Source organism: Vidua macroura, chromosome 1 (genome assembly GCF_024509145.1).
Source record: "Vidua macroura isolate BioBank_ID:100142 chromosome 1, ASM2450914v1, whole genome shotgun sequence".
Classification (NCBI taxonomy): Eukaryota; Metazoa; Chordata; class Aves; order Passeriformes; family Viduidae; genus Vidua; species Vidua macroura.
Genome location: NC_071571.1, coordinates 103977550 through 104002657, shown reverse-complemented (window position 1 = coordinate 104002657; position 25108 = coordinate 103977550). Strand labels below are relative to the sequence as shown.

At 37.4% G+C, this 25108-nt stretch overlaps 1 protein-coding gene across 1 annotated transcript in view; it reads right to left on the bottom strand.

Annotated features, from left to right (window-relative positions):
- The window catches only part of LAMA1 (laminin subunit alpha 1), an 82266-nt gene that overhangs the window by 37112 nt on the left and 20046 nt on the right, over positions 1-25108 (bottom strand). Inside the window, exons 9-30 of the mRNA XM_053977199.1 lie at positions 24573-24751; positions 22981-23086; positions 22344-22504; positions 19367-19507; positions 18226-18399; positions 16558-16659; positions 15631-15842; positions 14369-14480; positions 13349-13459; positions 12472-12599; positions 11795-11881; positions 11334-11545; positions 10722-10828; positions 9615-9795; positions 8210-8346; positions 5373-5609; positions 4126-4269; positions 3599-3778; positions 2819-3004; positions 2567-2694; positions 1426-1546; positions 1108-1245 (exon numbers count right to left, since the gene is read on the bottom strand). Of these exons, the coding sequence (XP_053833174.1) occupies positions 1108-1245; positions 1426-1546; positions 2567-2694; positions 2819-3004; positions 3599-3778; positions 4126-4269; positions 5373-5609; positions 8210-8346; positions 9615-9795; positions 10722-10828; positions 11334-11545; positions 11795-11881; positions 12472-12599; positions 13349-13459; positions 14369-14480; positions 15631-15842; positions 16558-16659; positions 18226-18399; positions 19367-19507; positions 22344-22504; positions 22981-23086; positions 24573-24751 (3284 nt within the window). The remainder of the gene's footprint in view (positions 1-1107; positions 1246-1425; positions 1547-2566; positions 2695-2818; positions 3005-3598; positions 3779-4125; positions 4270-5372; positions 5610-8209; positions 8347-9614; positions 9796-10721; positions 10829-11333; positions 11546-11794; positions 11882-12471; positions 12600-13348; positions 13460-14368; positions 14481-15630; positions 15843-16557; positions 16660-18225; positions 18400-19366; positions 19508-22343; positions 22505-22980; positions 23087-24572; positions 24752-25108) is intronic.

Genomic DNA, 25108 nt, shown 5'->3' with positions numbered 1-25108 from the left:
TTTTCTTATTCTGTATTTCATATACCTGCTAATGTGTATTTTAGGTTGGTTGATGAGGTAAACAGGTAAAAAATGAGTGCAACCTCCTATTTTATGGGAGCAGAAGTCAGGTGAAAAACAACTCTCTTGCCTACACCACCCAGCTGGAAATGTCTGAGTAGTAATGCCAAGACACAGATGACTTGCTAACCCTCAACAAGAAACTAAGAGGAAGAATGATGAATATTCACCTCTCTGAAAGACCTATGCATCTTAGCCTTGTAAAAGTGAGAACCTTAGTTCTTACTCATGAGATACATTCTTTAGTACAAACCTGAAAGCAAAAGAATGGCTTAGAAAAGCCTGAAGGATTAAGGAAACTCACTTAAAAACTAACTTCAAGAATGAATTCAGCAGACATTGACTTTGAACTAACCCAGTCACCACTGGAAAAATAAAGCAACTGAGGAAAAAAATTAGAAAAAAATACTAAGCAATGCCAGGAAATAGATTTAATATGCCCTATTTGGTTAGCTGAGAATTTGCTGTCCATAACCTGTCAGACCACAAGAGAGAGGAAATGTGCTAGTCATATGTCCCCTCTTTGCAACCTTTGGGATAAAATGAGAAAAGTGAGCAAATCAACTTAGCTGAGGCATATCCCTACAATACTGTTGTCTCTGGGCATTAAAAAAAAATGCCTCATTTAAAGCTGCCCAGAGGATTCTCTTCCTGAGAAAGAATTTACCTTTAAGTCTGTGGTGCAGTATGGCTTACTGCATCCTTTATTTCTTTTTTTTTGCGTGCCTAAGCAGACCTTGTCAAGAAGCTGTTTTTCTCATAGAAAAACAGACAAATTCAACTGATATAGAAGTAATATTAAAAGTAAAATTAAAACTAAAATAATTAATGATTTTGAGTATGTCAGTGCCCAAAATCTTGCTAATTTTACTGAATGGACCATAAGGGAAGCTAATCAGATTTGCTATTTTTTCAGCGTTGTAGGGGGAAAAAAATCACATTTTATCCAAGTAGTACAGCCATATACTTCTCCTAAAAACTCCTTGGACAGGTTACTGCCATTTCAGACTGGTGAAATCAATAGAAGAATGTATAAGATGTACATACCAAGCATCTCCCAGTGTCAGGATCACAGGTTTCACTGTGGTTGTTGCACTGGCATGGCACACAAGGTGCTATCAGAGTGTGAGGCTCTCTTACACCGAATTCTGTATGCCTTCCCCTGTAGTATCCTGGAGCACAGCTCTAGTTGTAAGGGGATAGTAAAAATTTATTTAAAAATTCTAAAATAAATTAAAAAGTAAAATTTTAAAGAAAATATCACAGCTATCAACAGCAACAACAATTTTTAAAGCCATTAAAGTATTTTTTTTTTTTTTAATTTCACACTATTAGACACACAAAAAGGATTCAAGGGTTCAGTACCTGGCAGGACAATCCACTGTAACCAGCAGGACACCTACATTGCTCTACAAGATGGGCTAGAGGTCTGCCTAGATGCATTTCTTCAAACTTGACTGCAATTTCCATTGAGATATTTGCAATTCTACAAGATATATGCAGAAGAGAGTGTGAACATCTAAAGAAGCACGAAAACAAGATCCAAAAACATTCTCATGCTTCAAGGTCAGGGCTACAATACATAATGTTCCATAATTTCCCATGCAAACATACCAACAACTAAACGTTTTTTTTACTTATTTATAGGATTTAAGAATCTACAACCAAACACATCAGAAATTATTAAAAGTAATAAATGTTGATCCCTCTCAGTCTGGAAGACTTCCCAAACCCACCATGCAAGAGCATGCAATTGTTCCTCAGAAATATTAGACAACTACATTTGTCTCGTGCCACAGTTTTGGACAGAGCTAACAAAAAGATAATTGAGGGCATATGAATCAAAAATAGCACAAAATCTGGAGGGGGAAATCAGACTTCTTCAGAGCTGTGAAGACGTACAGACATTGGGTTTTCATTGGATGCACCTTTGCTTGTCTTGTTTGTTTCCAGGTTGACAGATGGAATGATGATAACACATCCCCTCCCTCTCATTAGTAACAGTTCTGGACGAAATAGTAATAAAATGCTACTATTCTGAGGTAAGATGATCTTATGACCACTGCCCAGAGTGTTTCAAGCTACAGGAGACACCTAGATTGATACAAACCCAAGAACTCAGGGGACCATGTGCTTCAACTGAAAAAAGAAATAAATCAATATTCATAAAAATTAGATGGGAAAGGATTATTTTAGAAAATATAAAATATTTAACTATATCATCAGTCCTGCAGAACACTGCACCAGCCTGTGCTCCTTTGTGTATTTTGATATCACAGGAAGCAGCAGAGTCATTTAGTGTTTCACAAAAAAGAATAAAAGAGGGATTCTGCTGCAATTAAAAGTCATAAATGTTTTCTTGTCAGAGGAAGAGCAAAAGTCATAAATAGAAAATTGCAAATTTCTCTGAGGTAAGTCTTTACTGTATAGCTCAGTTGGGGCTATTTGTAAATTGAATTACAGTAAATGCAATACAGTAAATAAATGCCATCAGAGGTTGCTTTACCTGCTTTGCTGTAATCCTTGGCCATAAGCTGCCTTGATAAGGATATATTCAACATTGCTGAGCACAGACATGAAGTCAGAACGTAAGACAGGCTCATCAGACACAGAGTTAAAATACTTCCAAGAATCCTAGGGAAACATAACACATTTATTACTATTTATTTATTTATTTACTATTTATTTATTATTAAAATCAGGAACATTCATGTTTACTTCAGGGTAATGCTGTGTTCCTGCCTGTGTTTTGGCTTACCTCCTTCATTTCTACTTCCTTGTCAGTTCTTACTCCATTTTCTGGAGAAGGGATGTCTACATAGATGACTAACTTGCTGGTGTGACCTCCTTTCATTAGAATCTGTGGCTCAAAATTTGAGGTTCCAAAGCCATCCAAAGCATAAAAGGCAACAGTATATCTCAGCTTCCCTCCATAGGCCATGAGCTGTTTGGATTAAAAATTATTACTATTATTTATTCTAAGGTGCAAGCTACTAGTTGAAAATATCTTAACATCATCTGTAGACTGGAAAACTGCCAGTCTATTGAAGAATTGGCAATAAAACAACTCAGTGGCTTTTCCACCAAGTTTAAATACATATTTCTAAAAAGCAGTCTTAGTTTCTTTACCTAGACCCTTTCAAGGTGTGCACTCAATTTTCATTCAGTTCCTACGCAATAGAGATTCCATGATCTATATACTGATTCTAGCATCAACATTGAAAATTTTTTTAGGTTTCTAAAATGAAACCAGATATATTGTTGTTTCCTCCCCCATAGAAACTGTGAAATAATTTTATATGGGTGTTACCAATTTACAGAGTCAAGAAATATCTTGTTAGGAAAGGGTAATGTAAGTATATTGTTTGTGCTTGGTATATGCAAGTTCTATCACTAAATAGTTACAATATTATGAACTACAAGAATAGAACTAACACAGAAATATGTTATGAAGATAAAGTTACTATTCTAGAGTAAAGGAGTGTCTATCGGACAACAAGGTTATCTACAAAGCATTCCAGTTATTTAATATTCTTACCTGGTCTCCCTGAAACTGCTCTGGCAACTTCCAGTAAAATGTTTCTGTATTTAAGTATTTTCTGACTATGGCAGCATCCAATAAAACATCAGGAAATTGTGAAAATACTCCTTCCACTGTTCCAGTCAGGTTACTTTGAGCTACTACATGCAGAATAGCCTGACCTGGAGTTAATGTTATCTGCAACACAAAGAGCAAAAGATTCATTCAACAAAATATCCTGTTAATAATTTTAGCTGCTTTGAAACAGTTAAGAGTCCATCTTAGAGTAATAAATGCCCAATCCAAAAAACTGGAAAACACATTTGATACTTACTTTTTTTAAGAAATGAAGAGTGAAATGCAAGGTTCCAGAAATAAGAGTATGACCATTTACCATTTGCTTTCTTTTCTGTTCTGACCTATGCCACTGGCCCCATAAGCCAGTCAGGACACTCAGCCTGATCCATTAAATGTGCACACCAGTGTGGTACCTAACATGAGGATCACAGCAAATTGTCTCTGTGTGATTATACTGCTTTACTTACAGGAATTCTCACATGGTCTTCTAGTTCTGAACAAGATGTGGACATTCCAAAACAGAAGCATGGAGAACATCCTAGTGCATTGTTAGCAGACAGACCAAAAGTTCCAGGTTTACACTCACTGCATTGTAGACCAAAAACATTTTCCTGGAGGACATTTAAAAAAAAGTAATAGTACACTCATAATACTTCACTATATAAATGAAAGATGATTATTTTTTGAAGAAAAACTAGTTGCTACATAAGCTACATAGCAGAATATAAATTATTGTATACAATCTGTTTTACAGTGCAGTACATTACTTTTTTCATTGTTTTCCTATGCTGTTTTGCTTTCTTTCTTAAAAAAAAAAAAAAAACAAACAAAAAACACACACACAAAACTCCCCACAAACAACTACAGAACATTTAAGTTAAGCTCATATATTTGACTGTCTATCAAAAATTAGCAGCTATGTATTTCAACTCAAGACAGAATTTCCTCCCAAACTGCATCTGGAAAATTAGCTCTAAAAGCCAAATAAACTGCTCAGTATGAATAGGAATCAAGGGACCTATTCCCAAGTGTCTATTTTCTATTTTTGGACTCAATTCCCAGTTGGTAAGCTGAACCTCAAGAAACACCCAAAACTACAGTCAATGCCCACTGGTACTTTAACCAGAGATTGGGCAGACACCCATGAAGGCATAGATTTGTTGTCTTGAAGTAAGTTTTCTATCACTCAGTTTTTCAAGAAATTATTCCCATCTTTTCAGAGAAATCTATACTATATGTGTTTTTAATGTTTCCTTTCCTATATACAAGAATATCAGACTTCACTATTAGCAATATATCTGAGTTATTCTTAAGCACTGTCTTTGGTTCCAGCATAGGAAATTAATTTGAACTTGCAACATAAACGTTTTCAAAAAACACTGAGATTCTCCATTTAGTATTTATTGGTTTCTTCCTATCATTATAATTTGAATTTTCAAAAAAGCAGGCTGTATCATCTGAACTATGTGTTGTTCCCAAACCTAAGAAAACCAAATGTGTACAAACAGAAAAACTTCACTGGTTTTCAATTTTTCCTGACTAATAGCAAGATCTGTCACAGGAAATCCTTTAGCAATTATCTAGGTGTACTCATAAATGATGCAGATTGCCTTTTGAAGTCCTTTCAGCCTTGTATCTTCCTTGACTTTAATGCACTCAATGTCTAGAAAGCACTAATGCTTTCTGCCCCAGAAGGGGCTGAATAATTCAGTACCTTGCAGGTACAGATGCCAGTTTCTTCTTCACAACCACAAACTCCTTCAGTGTCGTTACACGTCTCTGCTTTGGTTCCACTCAAATCACAGTCGCAGGCTACACAGTCTGGGTAGTCCCTGTAACCCAAGGCACACCTGGAACAGTCTCGTCCTCCAAATTCAATTTTGCACTGGCATTGACCTGTCAACACATCGCACTGGAGATTGGCTGAACCAGCGCTGCTGCAGTTGCAAGCCTTAGCGGAAGAGAAGAAATGTTCATAAATAGCAGATCTTTAAAAAAAAAAAATTTACAATGGAAACAGTACAGTAAATTTTAAAATGACCCTTAAAACCCAATGTTTGTCAACAAATACTGTACAATAATAAAAGGGAAGAAATTCCACACAGGTTGTTTGATTTGATTTTTAGCAAAGAACTGCATTTCCAGGAAACAGTGGATGGCAAAAAGTTAGAAGCTTTGTTGGTTCCCAAATATGGGTTGGGAACCAAAGGAGTTGAAGGAATCTGTTCCAGAAAACAAAAATATATCCAAAATGTTTAATTTACAATACTAATAATTGAGTACAGAAAGTAAATTAAATAATGTTGTATAAATGCTGAATGAAAGAAATCTGTATCATCATTTTATAAATACGACAGAAAGGAAAATCTTAAAACTAGCATTCTCTTAAGATTTCAAGAAGCATTAATAGCTTTTGCATCTTGCTCAAGCTACTTTTACTGTTTGATGAGGAACCAAGAATCTCATCGTATCCCAAAGGTGGGAAGCTCAGCATGCAATGCAGCTCAGTACCAAAGGAAAACTGTTTCCTGGCAGTGCATTCTTCATTATGCAATAAGTAATATGAATCTGTTATTACAAACATGCAAAGTGGGTGTACTTTATTTGTCATTCTTTTTTGAAGCAGTCTGGATTAGCTTTCATTCTTAATTTCTTATCTGTGGTTATTTCACAAGCCCAATTCTGGTCTGCGGTTATTCCTAACTGAACAGGCAAAAAGTACATTCCCTCTATCATCATCTACTGTGAGCATTTTCCCTGAGTTATTTTCCTCATCAGCTCTCTTTGAGATGCAAAAGCCTTTACCTTGCCAAGACCCGCATGTCAAGACCCACAGGTTCTAGAAGAATTACTGTCTATCTTTTAGCATTATTCACAATTTTGCTGGTTACCCACAGCACTCCTTGTATTAAGCAGTTTTTACTCCAGCACTGGGTACAATAATGCCTAGTTTCATACACTTTATGGTCACACAGGTTGACAACTTTGGCTTTCAGGTATAAGTAAAGCTCTGAACATCAAACTCTAAGATAGTAATAATGTACATGTCAATCTCTAGCTACTTGTGCTAAATAAAGACTAAGATACAATGCACTGTGATGCCAGTACACATGAAAAGGATTGTAATCTAAACAAGACTACAGGTCTGCTACACTACTGCACCCAGAAATTGATACTAAATATCAAGAAACCTCTAGAAATAGTGCCAGATAAATTAACCACTTATGCATTCTGTGTTGCAAAACCAGACAGTCTGGGCTTCTCAGCATCTCCCCCATTTCATCCATGTAGAGAGTACGCAAAGAGTCTCTCCTGGGTTTGCCAGTAGACATTGCTCCTGATCTTAAACTACCACATCTGACTATTCAGCACAGGGAATATCCCCCTGTTGGGACTATTATCTGGAGATCACTTTACTGTTTGTTGTATGAAGAAGGGATCTAAAATACTTTAGAGTATTTCACATTCATTACTGTGATACTGCAACAAAAAGGAATGATAAATAACCTAGAAAAAATGATCAACTGCATATGACTGCATTTAATTGCACCTGATCATTGGCAAGTGCTGTGGAATCAGCCTATGAAATGAACACTTCAAAGGAAATGCACAGAGACCAGCACATTGTATTTGCTGTACATAAGGTAAGAATGACAGTAAGCTGACAGCTAACAACGCCGTGGTTTAAAGACCAGTTGCCAACTGTGTTGCTATAAATCACTAAGGTGGTTAACTCTGAAGACTTATTTGGAATACTTTATCATCCTTACTCTAAAAAAATTAAGAGAGAAAAAGGATACAAATTTGGCTGACACTTAAATACTCACTGCATGTAATGACAGACCTTGTCAAGTTGATTGTATTTGTGGTTTCTCCACTGAAGTTACCCATTACATTCATGTGATTGAGGCTTTTTAAAATCTAAACATTTATAAAATAGTTTGGACCAATGCCATATCTGACAGGAATTTACTGCATGAACTTAAAGGCATAAATGGTTGCTATTCCTTGGATTTGCACTGACTTTGCATTTTATTGCTAAATCATAAGAATTAAGATGAGATAATGGGAGCTACCATTATTCCACCCATGAAATATTAACTACATTATACCATTTAAATTATAAATTTTCAGGAAAAATGCTTTCAGTAACTTTCAATACACTTACAATGTTCTTAAATCTGTAACATTATCATTTACTGATTTGTACAGAAAATATGTTCCCAGTTGCCCTTTGCTGCTATAAATCTGGTTTAGTACCAGTATTTAAACACCTAAATGTTAGAATACACACCTCATAATTTCAATGTGAACTATGCACCTATCCAGAATAAGCACTCTGATAGTATTTTCAAAGACAGCTCTCTTAGAAGGTTCCCCAATAAACATTGTGCCATCTGTTGTTTTGCTGTTTTTTGTTTTAATGTGAGCATGTTGCATAACACTGAGACAGAATAAAGATCATGGTTCTCAAAAAAAGAGTCCAATTCTGACATTTCTATAAGGCACACTGCTTTTAACAGCCATGGCTTTTCACCCAGCCTACCATACCTTGCAACCAAGTTTAGGAGAGAGTCCCCAGTAATTTTCTTCACAGAGTTCACACTTTAGTCCCTGAGTGTGAGGGGGACAAATGCATTGGCCAGAATCAGCATTACAGTTGTTCTGAGTATGGGCACAGTCACAGGCTGCAAGAGAAACAGAACCAAATGGTAACTTTATCCACACTTTACTACAGAGAATAAACACCAAGGCCACCAATTATCTTACTTCTCTTATGCAGTACATTTGTCTGTTCCACTAGAAACTTCTTGTCATCCCTAATCACTGAGAAACAAATCATGACCACAGTGACATTTCATCTTTTTACTGGAAGCCCATTATTGCTTATTGACTTAGCCTATTTGGTGTTTCTAAAAGCAGTGCTGCACTTCCACAGGGGGATCAACAAGACCAAATAAAATTACTTTTCGAGTAGAGTACATTTGTACACTTTTCTATTATAGAAAACATAAAACTCATCAGGAGATAAGCTAATGTTCTCAAGCAGGTGAAAGGAATAATCTCAAGAATTGCTTATTGAATAATAGGGATAGATAATTATTTTTATAATAACTAACTACTGCAGGATGCACTTGGCTATTTAAGAAACAAAATACTATTCCAGTTAAAAAGCGGAATTTCAGGGAAGTGTTCTCCTTAATCTTTTTGATAACATTTAAGTAATTTCCAATAATGAAATGGTTAAAGGAGCCCAAGGGATCTTTGATTCTTAGTATCAACAAAGTATATTCATTTCAAAACAATCTTATCACAATCTCACTGCATATTTCATTTTAATGTACTGTTTGAGGCATGAAAAAAGTGGTTTTATCTGTCTGGAGAAAAGGCGGGCATTCCTTTAGCTATACTGTATTGAAAAGGGCATCTTATTAACATGAAAAATTAGGTTTTGATGGCATATTCTCCTTTTAGAGGAATAATTTCTTCCTTATCATGACTAAAAATTGCACACAGACAGGTGATGATGGGAAAATAGACTCAATGACTTTTTTATCACAGTATGAAACACATATTTAAGAGTTAAATGAAAAAAAAAAAAAAGTAAAAATCTTTAGGAGTAGATCTTCACTTTCCCAACTGCAGGAAAAAAGGTTTCATTCTCTTTGAAGGACTGAAGGGTTTTGTAACAAAAAGACAAAGGAGCCATTGAGGATGTAATATTTCTCTCACACACCCTTTATGAGTTATTTCATAGTCACCACCTTTTACAAGGAGCCACACAGTAAGCAAAGAAACATTTTGTTCCCTAGCTTAATCAAAGTATTAGTAGACCTTCCTACAGATTCTTCCATATTGTGATCAAAACAACCGACCTTTGCCAGAGTTCAACATACAATATAGTGCTGAAAGAAATTCCAGACAAACTCTGGAAGGATCATGGATTAGAGCTTACGTGTGCAGCCACCATCCTGGAATGCGTAAAAGCCATGAGCACAACGATCACACTTCTCTCCAGCCACTCCTGGCACACAGTGACACTGCCCCTGATGATTGCAGTCCTCGGACACCGAGCCAAACTGACTGCAGTTGCAGGGAACACAGCCAAGCCCAGTAAGCAGCCCATAATACCCGTTCTGTTGGAAAAGAAATAAATAGATTTGTGCTGTTCCATAAATTTTGAAAACACTACAATATACACTCTTGTTTTCTCTTGTTTACTCCCCATGATGTCTGACCTGCATGAATCTTAGCCAGCACTGCGTGACTGCTGTGGAAAGACTCCCTGGCATTATGTCTTCACTGTTGCCAGCTATAAATCAATATGCACTCGGGTGAAATCTCAACCCTGAAATACTCTTGTGGTCCTCTAATCTCACAAGCAAGACACTATGTTTTCAAGTCTGCTGTTATTCTAATTTAAAGACTTGCATGAGGTGAGGCTGGGCTGTGCTGATCACCTATGACTATGAATGAGAGCCTAGAACAGGGCAGGTCAGTGACCCAGTGTACACGTACATTCATTCAGCTGGGCTGGCACAAAAAGCAGTAACTGGGCACAGATCTCCTGCTCTGGTCTCTGATGTATTCTACACTTAGCACAGACTGGAAACTGCTGGTTTATATCACCAGTGAATATCTGCTTGTTATTATAGCAGGCCTGTCTTTCAGCTGGTGTTCAACCATGATGTATGTATTATCACCAACCACATTTCTTCAGATATTCCCTACTCAGATTTCATTTCACAGAAGCACAGCTCTGAGATCCCTTCAGGTTTGTTAACAGTGTTTGGTTTGGTTTTTGACTGCACAGCACCAGCCTGAACAGCCCAATGCAAGAGGGTGCTGAGTCAATTACATAGCTTCACATGTGAAAGGAGCACATGCAGAGCAATTTTCAGCCACAAAAACCTCTGCAGACAAACTTTGCTCTCCACTCCACAGGCCCCTCTCCCCCAAACCTATTTGCTGCTATTCTCTGTTTCTGCTCAAACCAAAATCTATAGATAAAGAGGAAGACAAGAAAATCTATAAATCAGCAACAGACAATATATCTGCTTACCAAGCATTTATCACATTTTTCTCCAATTACATTTGATTTGCAGGAGCAGACACCTGTCTCATGTTGACAAGTACTTGAAAGGGAACCATTCACGTGGCAGGCACAGGCTTGTGTTCAGACAAAAAGAAATCAAATTAAAAAATTATTCATGTGTATCTATAGGCATTCATTATTATACAGAATTCAAAATCTGGTATATGATGTGTTTCATCTGTTTATATCCCACAGATTCTAAAATACAACAGAAATGCCTGTACATTTGGACTAAAACTTAAAAAAAAACCAAAACAAAACACCTCTGAATAGCTGTATTTGAAAAGTTTTTTTCTTCCAGCCCTATATGTGACATTCAGAAGTAGGAAGTGTGTCCAGCATGTCAGTGGAGGAACTGTGTTAAGCAAACCAATAAGTTCCAGGAATACCAAGTATAAAACCCTAATATAAGACATTCCCATCCCTCAGCCTAACCCAACCCCAGAGTTTTCAACCTGCACTTGCTAACTTACAGGTTAACTCCTTCAGCAAAGATGCACACGTCCCCATCCATCTTGCGCGTGAACACGACGTTTTTGTGTTCTTTAAATGTTGAAAGTAATAAAAATAACAACTTACCACGACAGTTTTTGTCAATCACTGCATCCCCATAATAACCATCAGCACACTTTTCACAGTGGTGACCTGCTGTGTTCCCCAGACATTTCAGGCACTGTCCTGTGAAGGGATCACAGTGGCCCTCTTCTTCAGGGTTTACATTGCCATTGCATTCACAAGGAACACACGACTGTCCAGCCATAAGAGGATTCCCATAGTAACCAGTAGCACACCTGCATTAGAGTTTAAAAACTTTATCAGCTGGAGTGTGGTCATGTCATACACTCTCCTCACTGAAGGGAGTTTTTCCTACTACATTTTAAACTAAAGTGTCTCTGTATTACAATGAAAGACAAAATAAGAAGGAAAATGTTATTAGGAATGTTCTGTACATGTGCTATGAACAATACAAGGAAGATAAGATGATGAACACCTAGTGATGGCAATGATACAAATGTTTCACCCAAAATTAGTGTACATACCTTTCACACTGAGAACCAGTATAGCCTGGAAGACATTTGTCACAGACAATTCCACCTTCTTCACTCAGATGGCAAGTGGGACTGAAACTATTAACAATATTTAAGGCAGTTGGTATCAATGCACAGAATCACAAGACTTCTGCAAACATTCAATATCCATCCTTCCTTGCACCTAGCTATATAAACACGCAATTGCAATTTTTCCTAGTTTATCTTAACATTACTATGTGTCAAAATAATAAACATATAATTTTAAAAAACTCTTGGTTTTTTTTTATTTTAAAGGCAAGATTTTAAAGCTTCCTAAAAACGTGGCTTTCATTCTAACAAAGCAATACAATTGCTGTACTGAGTTCCTTTCTTCCAGATACAACACTTCTGTCCTACTGTTTTCTTAAAAAACAAGGAAGATAACCATGGTTTTGGTGCAAAGTTCAAGGACAGGTTGAATTATTACTTTCATCCACCATGCAAAATCATACCAGTTCATTCAGCCTGTCTTAGCCTAGTCTATATATTTGTCTACCTCAAAAAACAATGTTTCTACGAGATATAAGCAAACAAAGATGAAGAAAAAAATTCCTTTTCTCTCTCCTTCATATGTCATGATATTTTTCTTTTTCCCACTTTCTGGTTTTGCTGAAGATGCAAAAGACAGTCTTGCATAAGAAGCTTACTTGTTTGCAGCAGAACTCAGAGGACATGCACAGGGCCGGCAGTCCTCAGATGTTCCTTGGGATGGATTTCCATAGAAGCCAGGCAAGCACTGATCACAGAAAGGTCCTGTTGTGTTGTGTTGACAAGCCTGTGAGACATGGAAAAAAATATTTTTGTATTTTTTCTTGATGGTTTTTCAGCCCCTGAGGGATTCCTACAGAAGTCTGCATGCAGTATAACATCTAAGGAAGCCATTCTTCAAGCCATGAAGAACTGCCTAGAACTCTGAAAATAAGTGTTTGATTTTTTTTCTGAGTTATGACAATCCTGATTGTTTTTTCCTACATTTTAGAATATACTTTATGAAACCAGCCACGTTACTTATACACATACTTAAATGTATTTCACATATTGCAGTAACAAACATATAGTTTTTACTGGTGTTTAGCCATTTTATTCCAGTAACCTTTAATTTTCAGAAGAGATCTGAGAGCTAAATTTTCTCTTCACGAGGTAATGTGCAATTTCCACTGGTGTTAGTCATGAAAGATGCACATATATCTGAAAACAGATATTCACTGTTTCAATTTGTTCTTTTCAGGAACCTGCAGCAAGCAAAATCAAGATTTTTATCAGCCAGTGTATGATGGCATTTTTGTATTAGTTCTGACTATTCCCCACTTGAAATGATAAACTGAAACAAATTGTTTATTGGAAAACACAGTAATGTATTCTTGAAACATACTCTCAACTAAACAATGAAAACCAACAAAAATAAACACTTGGTACCCACAGCTTGAAATTATACACACTGTAGACTTGTCTCCCACAGTCAAAATGCTCTCTTAACTCCTAAATAGATGCTTAAAATGCAGAACACTTTGAAGGATGACTTACAAAGCAGACACCATGAATGTCACACTCAGTTGCATGCCCATTGCACTTGCAGGGTTGACAAATACCTCCAAAGAGTATTCCATCCACACGGTAGTACCCAGGGAGACAGGACTGAAAAGAAATGAAGGGAGAAAAAGCAGTAGCATTATGTGTGTTGGAAATACACATCAAAACTTTTTCAAAGAGTGCGCTTCCGACCACCCACCATCCAACCCATTCACACTGTGGTAACTGAATGCTCTTTCAACCCTATTGATGTCACTGTAGCTCTTTTCAAGTGGCTGTTTTTTACTTGGACTGGATAAAGGGGATAAGAATTAACTCCATAAAACTTTGATTCATCCCTTTGTTCCCTGGAGACATGAAAGTTAACTTTTGTGTGGTTTAATATGTGAAATTCCTTATTATGGGACAATAGAAAAGATATTCTACCACCTGTGCAGAACCATTAACAATGCTATAGCCCAATTTCAGTATTTTCATACTGAAATTATTTGTCAAAATAGTTCCTGCTATTCTGCAGTAGGACTGTGCCTCTCTAAATCTTCTATTTACAGATACACAAGACACCGCCTTGTACAATGCATTTCACCCTTGTGGGCTCTTCCAAAAGCTAGCATTCCTCCCTGCTAAGGTTCCTCATTGCCTCCATAAACTTAATGGCACGTAATAGGAATAAACTGAACATGATCCAGCTCCAGAAAAAAGTGCTATTAATGAGTAAGGTAAGCTTAAAATAGCTTCACAGATCTTTAACAGCTGCTCCCTCTGAAACACTGATATTCTGAAGCACATCATCATATTCTAGTGCCATGAAAAAGAATTCAAGAAATAAGTTTAAAATCCCATTTAGAGTATCTGAAAGAAAATACTTTCAGGATTGCATAAAGTATAGTAGGCAGCAATTCACCACAGAACACACACTTTAATGGCAGTTTAATTAAAGGCGGCCTGCCTTTAAACCTAGATCCTTTACAATAGGAGATAGTTTTGCATACACAAAACACTGTAAGAGGTTACCTCACAGGATAATCCTGTGTAACCCTGAGGACATTCACAGAATTCCACATCTGGTGCTGAAGAAAGATCTATAACATTTGCACTTGCAGTATCCAGGGTCACAGAGTCCAGCCTAAGATTAAGCAGGAAAACATCACATCATTTGTTTCACCAGACTTCTCTTCAGCAGGACAGTTTGCTTCTGGGGAAGTAACACCAGTGAGCACTGCTCCCTGGCAGGGACAACTGAGGAACAGGCACAAATCTTTGAGAAGTCTGTGATCATACTCCTATCACAGCATTTGCAGATGTCTCCTGTTATCATTATTGTTACTGGAGGAGACAACCTCCTCAGCCACAGGTAACATTTTTGTAAGAAATCTTTACAAACATTCCATAAAGACAAACACACTATCCCTGAATGAACATAAATTTTACCAGAGTGGTGTGGGTGCACAAAGCAAATTTGGTATCAGTTCCTGTTTTATTGACAGGAAATGCTACCAAATGACAAAATATTCACAGAATATTTTGACTTGAAAGGGATCATCAACTCCAGCTCTTAAATAAATGGCCCATATGGGATTTGAATCCATAACTTTAGTGTTATTAGCACCATGCTCTAATTAGGGAATGAGGAAGAAAGGTAGTCAGTGAGTGTAAGGAAATTAAGTAAGTAAATGATGAAGCTGATTCTCTTGAGAGCAATACAACTTTATTCCTGTATCTTGGGGAAGAAGTGAAACAAAGATCTGTAAGGTCTGACACGGATACTGCCAATGCTGCTTTGAGACTATGGAATGATCAGCTAATCCATTGCAGCCTAATTTTCCTATTAAGGAGTCCCTTAGAGATGAGTCTCAATAACACCCACAAACAAACATCAAAAGAAATTACAATCAATATCTTTATTGACAGGTTTTCAATAGTCAGTGATGGATTAACTTGCCACATACCCAAATAAGCATACTGTAGAGAGTTCTGGAGGCATTTCCCCCTAGAAACAGTAGCCATTGTAATAAGGCTTTTATGCACTATTACTTTAAAGCAGAAGGCAACATCTCTGCTGTCAGATATCTTTAAAATCAAATGTCCCTTACCACACACTCCATACGACTGTGTTCTGGGGACAAAGACTGGTCTTAGGAAAATTCAATAAACAACATTTTTTTCTAGAAACTATTAACATAAAACTTCAGGAATACTGCCACTAAGAATCATGATCCATATGCAGAAAAATAAGAGAAGTATATAGATTAATTAGAATATTTTATCTCACTTACCTGTACACAGCCTTTTTGGCAATGTTGTAGTTGGCCCTGATCAGAAGATGGGTCACATTTGCCAGAACAGTCATCAGCATTTCCCGGTCTATTGCCTTTTTTGTATTAAAATCTATGAAATTCTCTGACACAAGTCTCACTGAATTAGAATACTCCTCATATGGCTGTAATGACAAGCCCGCTGCTCTTGTGCTCAGAATATGCCTGTTACCCTGAAATTGAAGGACAAGAGAAAACATTTTCCATATTTGCAAGTAAATTTTATTAAGCAATAACATTTAGTGTCAAATACACATCCATGAAACACAGAGAAGAGGGAATCAAATTAAATTCTTTACATTAAGAAAAAGTAAGTAAAAGGTCAACATTTTCTGTGGCTTCAAGACCACAATCCCATTCTCTCTCGATTCACAGACTTCAAAAATCTTTTGTAAAAGAATAAACTGAATTGCAAAAATCGAATACCTCTACAAAACAGAATCTCCTTTCTCCTCTGTTCTATTGCTAGTACATATAAAAAGTATGCTTTTGGAGATGCCTGGATTCAGTACAGAGCCTTACTTTTTAACTGCAACATAAATCTAGAAAAGTAAGCAATCAGCAAGAACGCTCACCTGTTCCATAAGCGTAAGTCTTTCCAGTTTATTGCAGTTTGTTTTGTAAATACAGCTTTGTACATTTGGCAATAAGCAACTCACCCATATACACACAGATTAAATTCTAAGTATTTAGCATTTAAAACTAGTATTGTATACCTATCATTTCAGACAAATGGATTAGAAAATCAGAGAAATGAGTGATAATAAAATTTTGATAGTGACTTTTAAGGGACTTAAAACTACTACTATAGAAATATTATTTTATTTTTTAACCCCTTCATAGATTCTTAATAATGTCTGAATAGTAACAAGCTGAAAAAAAATCCACCTGAATGATGACATCCACACTAGACACTATATCACTGTCCACGCTCTCCATTGGAATGTCATAAGATACTGTATACTTCAAGTCTCCACTAAAAGCTGTGAGCTGAAACAACAAAAAGCAAAGCCTTAACAACACAATAAACTCCAGGCAACACAAAGAAATTACATGGGTCAGTACAATGTCCAAATTATAAGACAACTGTAGGATTACAAATACCACTTTACAAAAAAAGTGTAACGTGCCATGAGTGTCGGCGCAGGGACAAGAGCTGGCTTGTTGCTGTGCAGGTGGTGAGAGCTAGCTCAAGGCTCTACAGGTGATTCAGATAAGTGCCCTCATTCAGTGAAACACTAACAGGACTCTGAACAAACAACTGAGGTGTACACTATCATCCTAGCCAAGGGGCACAGCATGTAGGAGTTTTTCACATTCCATATACCACCCTTCAGGGTCCTTAGCCCCTCACCTGCTGCTGACTACTACTAAGTAAGTTAACCAACAATTAGACCTATATTAAATGAATAAGAAATCAGAATTTGAATGAGTGTTGCCCTGTGCAAAATCTGTCCCTAATGATACACTTCTTACACTTGTTTTCATTTACTGTGTGACTATACCAATAATAAACACAGCTGCATGGGCAGAGAGAATGGACTGAAAACAATTACAGGTAAGGCTGCAAGGTACTCCTCTGCTCAACACTGGTGAGGCCACAGCTGGAGTTTTGACTCCAGTTCTGGGCCTCCCAGTACAAGAGAGAGGTGGACATACTGGAAAGAGTCCAGCAAAGGGTCACTAAAATGATTAAGAGCCTGAAGCATCTTTTCATATGAGGAAAGACCAAGAGTAGCAGGACTGTCCCACCTACAAAAGGCTCAGAGAGATCTTATCAGTATATACAAACACCTTAAGAGAGGGTGCAAAGAGGATGGAGCTGGGCTCTTTTCAATGGTGCCCTGTACCAGGAAAAGAGGCAATGACCACAACCTGAAATACTGAAGGTTCCTGCTGAACATCAGGAAACACTTATTGTGAGGGTACCTACACAGTGGCACAGGCTGCTCAGAGAGGCTGTAGAGTCTCCATCCTTGGAGATACTCAGAAGCAGCTCTCTGATCATGGTACTGGTTAACTGCTCTAGGCGTCCCTGCCTGAGGACAGAGATTGGGCAAGATGACCCCCAGAGGTCCCTTCCAACCTCAGCTATTCTGTCATTCTGCTGCAAAAACTAGGACAACCAGAGTTTTAGCTAGTAAACAGGGAAAAAATTAAAGACTAGTTGTTTGGAAACAGAAGATGGCTAAGAAGCAGGCAAGAGATTTTAATGGTTCCATCTACTGTTATTAGACAAGGCACTAAGGGTGTAAGAACCAAGTGCATGGGAAATGTGAGCATATAAGTCAGTAACAGTCAAGAGAGATTATATTGTGTCAAGGATAGGCAGGGAAGGAAGTGGAGAGATGGACTCAAAGTGCAAAAAGAGGGTACTGGGAATATCTGCACAGGAACATTCTGATTAAAAAAACAGAGGTACACTGAGAAGTTTGGTAATACTGAGCTTTATGCGTATTTATGCTTTAATTACAGAAACTATATATTTAGAGCAACAGGTTATGGTTAAGACAGAGAACTTGTGAAGGAGTTTTGACTTCTTAGCTGAGCACTTACTTTATTTCCAAGATATGCCTCAGGTGCTGACCAGTAATAAGTATTTTTCAGTACTTTCACAGCCTCAGTGTTGTTAATACTTATTTGATGGGGTCCATCAAATTGGCTTCGCTGAGGCTGCACACTCCTTGCTTTGTACAGATCAGTAACAAGCCATCCAGTCATGTCTGAAATCTACAAGAGTAGTAATATTAATGGCAGTCAGGCAGTTGTGTCGCTGAGAAAGCATTCACCTCTTCCTAGATATTCACTCAAACTGATGGATCTAGAACACTTCCATTAGCCAAGTCTGATACCAACATATGCAAATATGCCACTTCAGACTAGGATGGTCTCCACCTCTCTATTTGACAGGAGCAAAAATATAATGAGTGTGATTTTCATCCTTCCAACAATATTAACATTATACCTATGCAGCTCCCTGAGACAGAAATGCAGAATTTCAAAGGCTTCAAGGCCAATTATCCCCATTTATAGATAGGGCTGAGCTGGAGGAAAGCAAAAACTACAGCCCCAGAGAAGGGACCAAGATAAGAGAACATTGTTCTTCACACAGAAAGAGTTTTATTCAATCATCTTAGAATTTCAGTCAATTTGATATGTTGTCCTCCTTTTTGTCGCACACAAAACAGGACTCCAAAGCGTAGCTAGCTCTGCAAAGATACATAAGGAATTTGATGGGAAAAGAGTGGCCCCAAAGCCCCATAACTTAAGAACACTCTAATCAAAGAACAGTGATATTTATAAACACTGTTTACTAAGAAACAGTATTGGCCATATTGCCAGAGGTCCAATAGCCTTGTCCATTAGGTATGAGAGCAAGAAAACAGGTTTGGGTTTATCTCTTCAGCATGAAAAAAAAACTTTATCAGTCAGAAAAAAATCATTTTTCCAATGCATTATTGCAGCCTTCATAACCCAATGCTTCTGATATTACTGCAAGTCAGCAGGGCCAAAGCCTGCACTGGGATGACTTGCTGACTACCTCAGAGCTGCCCAATAATACTGAAAATCCATTCCTCTGTAAGGAGACACATACCAGAATCTGAAGTTAACTTGGGCACATGTCAAAGAGAAATATAGTACATTTTGCAGCTGCCTGAAGAAAGAATTTTAGGTCATGGACGTAACATTTAAATACCTGACTGATGGGCCATGTAAGACTGTCACAGACATCAGAAACACCAAAGCAAAAACACTCTGTGCAGCCCTGAGGATTTCTTTCTTGCAAATTGTAGAATCCTGGTTTACAGAGATCACAGTTTTCACCTTCTACATTTTCCTGTCAAAGGCATATAACATTTGGTTCACATCAGCATTATTATGGTAACAAATACCATGGATTAGGTGGGATTTAGGCATAACAGCATTCAGAAGGTTGTAAAAGAAAACACATTTCAGCACAGCAGGATTATTGAATAAGACTCAGAGCTTTAAACTGAAACTGATTGGAAAAATTCATCAGAATTTGCCAGTTCATCAAAATCTAAACAAGCCCCAGCAAGGGTTCTATTGTAGTAAAACAGACATGCAGGGTTTGAAAAGCTTCTGCCAGCTTGCCAGTATACTTCTCTTGTAGCTTGACTTTGTAGATTGCTCTGGAGAAAAGATCTCACATTTTCTGAATCCAGATGGATTACCTTTCAGATATATCACGAAAGAATCCAGAAAGTTCACCTTTAAGGCCAGGCTCTAGGAGCCACCACGGTCAGCTTCAAGACAATAGTTTCTCAGCATCTCTTAATATTTATACTGTGATGCCCACTGCTGCTGCTATCTCCTCCTGGAAGAGCACTACACTATGCTGGCTGGCAACTCTTCCACCCAATATGCTCTGGGGCTAAGGTCCAGAAACACCTGCTCCAGAAGTAGAGATGCTCCACTCCCTTAGCTCCTTTCATTGGTGTTCTGCCACACAAAATGGGTAGTTCAGAGCATACAGCTACAAACCTTTTTCAATGCAGCATTTACAGGGAATAAAAAAAATCCAAAATGGTGTACCAATATTTTTTTCTCATAAATTTGTGCTGGAAATACGTGACTATTTCTTCAAAAAAGTTTAAACAATTGCTGTTGACAAACAAACCAGCAGAGAAAATATTTGATAATTACCCACAAAGCTGTGTAAATAGCAGATCTCCATGGGCATTTCCACACCCTAAGATACAGAACATTTCCTACTGCCATTTCTTGTAGTGTCCTGACTTCGTATCAGGACAAGACCTGAACACACACCACCCTCCAGTCTCAACCTTTGATTTCAATTATGGGAAAACTCGACTACAAATGAAAAAAGAACTTTACAGAACACCTCACAAAGTTCCTTGATACATATGGTTAGGACACTAAGACTGCAAAGCATCCATGTGAAGAACTGTCTTACTGTTTTGAAGAGGCCTATACAATCTCTGCATTACCATGTGAAATGCAAAGCCTGTGGACCAAAATCTGCTTTCAGAAGCAGTTACCAGGGTCCCTTCACTTCAGCCACAAGAATCACTCCAGACTGCAGACTTATATCAGATCTGGTCCTTTGGAGCATATTTCAGGCTTATCAGAGAGAAATCTGAGACTTCCAACTGTCTTTCCCCCTGGAACAGTGTTTGGCATGTCAAGATTACATAAGACCTCCCTACACAGCCAGATTACACGTTTCTGTAAGCAAAGTACAACCTGTGTTTGCAAAGCGTACTAATAATTTATGATCTCCAGTTCTGATTCAAAGGTTGAGGATGGCTGCTTCTATTTGTTCATATGCAAACTTGGGAAAAATCTCAGGCAAAGTGTCCCCCGAGATAATGAGAGCTTAAAATCTTGGATTTTTACAGAAATCGTATTGGTATGCTCTTTTATTTCTCAGTCTTCGGGATGGATTTGGATCACACATTTCACTATCTAACATTATGAGACAGAAATTATTTATTTCTTAATGAAAAATAAAAATCTTACCCAACGACTAGACCTCAAGAGCTGTGTTCCAGGAAAGATCAAATATCGCAAAATGCACTATATAAAAAAAGAATAGAGCCTGCAAAGGCTTAGAAATCCTGTCTCCTTCATTTGATATTTGGAGCACACAACTCTTCTCCTTTCATCTCCGTAGGTGGTCCACTGGCTACTGATGGTCTTTGTGATCAGGCCTAAAAATTCTCTATGCCAGGCTCGTGCCCACAGCAGCACTGAAAAGGGGCAGTTTCTAGTCCAGTTTATACCAAAATTTTCACTAGTTAGCTGCATTGGCTGATACAGTGTTACCCTAGCTCAAAATCAGGCACTTATCTCCTTGTTCATATTTAAATTGACGATTGGAACCATTTTGTTTTTCCAGAGTCTTCTTATTTACATACGTTTGATTTTTTGGATCAGATAAATCATGCAAAAGGACTAAATTTTCTGAAGAATTGTCAAACAAACCATGTTATCTTTGGCTCCTGCTCACTATCATATTTGGCAACAAATACATAAATGACTCTAACATTTGGTACAGAAAATTAAGTAACTTCTTTAAATGTTAGCACAGTTTTTAAATAAAATTCAGTGGAATCTACAGCTGCAAGAAATTTTAAGAGGTTTGGATATTTACCAAAAAATAAAATGCTGCAAAACTCCTCTCTTTTTAAACATTTTTATGGTTTATATTTTGTAATTGAATAATTAAACCATATTTCATACATATGTCTAGTGCAAGTGTTCCAATAGTTCTTTCCAAATGCCTGCTGTTTCTTTACACAAAGCAGATGTTTTAAACACAACATTTGTTTGCAAGCAAGGCTTTGAAGAGAAATATCAGGTCATTCCTAAAACCAAACCCAGCTAGGCATACTCACTCTCTATGGCTGCCTCACACATGTACAGGTTTTATTTCATTTTAATGTCAATCTGGCCCATTATTATAGAAAATGTTGTATTAGTAACAAACAGAACTACTCAACATAAAATACCATATTTTTCAGTACAGAGAATAATAAGTAGTTTTGAGTTTTAGGCTTTCAGGTGTACACCAGGTTACATCTTATAAAGGAAATTATGTCACCAGCAAATGAAGTAATTTCAATATTAAAAAGTGGTTAATAAACCACAGATTCCATGTTGAACAAAAGTGGAAGTTTAGTACTCACTTTGCAAAGACAAGGTTCCGTGCATGGATCTTCATTGATGCTACCAACCAGGCTGCAGTTACAACGCAGGCAGTTTGGGTAGCCCCGATACCCAAATGCACAACGATCACATTTTTCACCTGCATAACCTTCCCTGCACTGACACTGGCCTGGCCAAGTCCCTTGAATAGCAAAAGTAGAGGAAAAAAAAAAAATCAGACCAGGCAACAGGCTGGATTCAAGATGTCTCAGAGGGTACAAAAAATTTAGCAGTCTTTTCTTATTACACTCCATGTCATATTCCAAAGATACTTGGCACAAGGTCAATCTCACCATCTATTTTTCACATTTAAAGAATCAAATGCACAGAAATTGCAGCAAAATGAATTTTGCTACAGCTGTAACAGCATTCCCATCAACAGTGTTAGATCTCAACACCTCACATTGTTTTACACAGTAGGAGCCCACAGTCCCCACAGGAGAACACGTTCAGGGACCTGACATACCTTAAAATCATGAAATTACGTTATGCCTCAGGCTCACCTTCCCAAAGTGGTACCTAAAAGGCAGCCATTCAAAGGTAGCTAGTGTTCCCACAACCCTAATGACCTCCAGCCAGACTTGTAGCTTAGGGAAAAGGCACTTGCTCTTTCCTTACCACTCTGAGAGTCGGAATGGTGCTCATCTTTAACACAGACAGAACTCAGAGACCCAAACGGGTCGCAGTCACAGGGATAGCAGGGGTGATCCTCATAGGGAGAAACCTATAAAATAAAAGGTCACTGGCAAATTCTCAAATTATTAACTGGGAACAGTAAAGTTACATCTGTTTCCTGTCTTCAATCACCAAAGCTAAAATGAATAAAGACTGGAAAAAGATAATGTGGGACAATAGATAAAGGGACTAGTCTAACTTTAGCAAGCAGAAGGATCAGGGGATTGCAGTCTAGAAAAAGCTTAAATGTGGCAACAGAAGTTGATCTTCAATAGCACAAAGATATAGTAACTGCTAATGGCTGGAAGCTGAAGTCTGACACATTCAGCATAAATAGACATTTTTTTAAAGCAACAGCAATTAACCACTGTGAAGGTTTGCCAAAAGATATGAAAATGTTTAAGACAAGAGTGGATGCTTTTTGCAAAGACATTCTGGTTCAAAGAGAAGGGAAATAAAAGAAATCCTTGGCTCTGTGTTCAATGGAAGGACAGCTTATCTATTAATAAAGATTCATTCTGACTTCATGATCTATAAATCTTTGAAATATAAGGCAGTGCAAATCATATGGCAAGATTCTATTTTTTTTTTTTCAGGGAAAATTGTCCTTTGAGGTGCTTTACCTGTAAAGCAAATCGGTAATGACCTCACATTTAATGGCTATGAGTTGATTGAAGACCTTTCTTCAATGCTTTTTACAGCAACTCTGAGAAAATGACTCCAATTTATTTCTTTGGATGAGCTGTACCTGCTGTCTATCCATACTCCTATGGACTCACCCTTGCCCTCTGCCCCAATTTATGCCAGATTTTTAAAGTATAGGTTTTTCAAAATATGCACAAACCTACTAAAGCAAGACCATGTGAAGTAGAAACTTAGTTCGGAATGTCTCATTATACAGAGACCTCTAACACTGCAGTTATATGCAATGTTAGTTATGTAAGTTCATATGGTTAACTCTGTCAGACACATCTTAACAAATGTCTTGCAGAGTTTGAGCCCTTTTTCCAAAGAGTGACACTGGAAACTACACTCAGAGAGCTCAAGTTCTGTAACAATCATATCAAGAAGAGCATTTGTTGCAACATCTCAGGAGCCAAAGATTCTGATCTTCGAGCCAGGTCCTTTTTAACACTGATTGAAATGGGCTGATACAGGATGATACACAATTTTTGCACTTTTGAAGACGGTGAAACTTTAGTACTTTGGACCTTTTTAGAGCTTTACCCACAGGAGATTTCCTCTGCACATGATTTCCTATCAGAACATGTATATTTGCACACTAGAATATCAAGTGTCATCTTCACTTATAATTTCCTTCTCCATCTTGACTTGCCCTCCTACACAACTGGACAAGCATTTTGGTTCTTTCTGAAAGTTTTGGCATTACGTCATTTACAAAAAAAAACCCTCTATAGTTCTTAGCTATTCTGCAACTAATAAAAAACCAATATATTAATCATAATCAGCTGAAATAGGCATGATACCATGTTATGGTTCACCAAAACATTAGAATGGCATTTTCCAGATCTTACTTTGTGTGGTCTAAAATATCCATCAGCACACATTTCACAGTTGATCCCAGTAGTATGTTGAGTACAGTTTAAACACACACCACCTCCTATAAACTGGCCATGAATATCCATGCTCCTTTTCTGATCTGCAATACTTTGGTTGTAATAACAATCTTCTGCTTTGTTATGACAGTTACATTCTGAGAAGGAACGGAAAAGAAATAAATTTTTTTCTTATTCACACTGTGTAACATTTCCTATAATACTGACATTTTTCAAAGTTGAAAATGCAAGTAGAGGAGCCTATGAATTGACCACAAAAGTGCACTTTTTCCCTTTAACCATGCCATGTGCTTCATCAGATATAATACACTATATTTCTTATCAAGTAAGCAAATTCCAAAACCACTATTATCATTTTAACAGCACTGTTTTTATAAGTATTCTGTATATCCTGCTATGACAATCTTGTCAGGACTGTTGTCGACAGTGATGTGTCTAATAAGCAATAACTTTTCCTTCTTCTGTCCTCTGCATTACAGATAAAAACCTGCCTA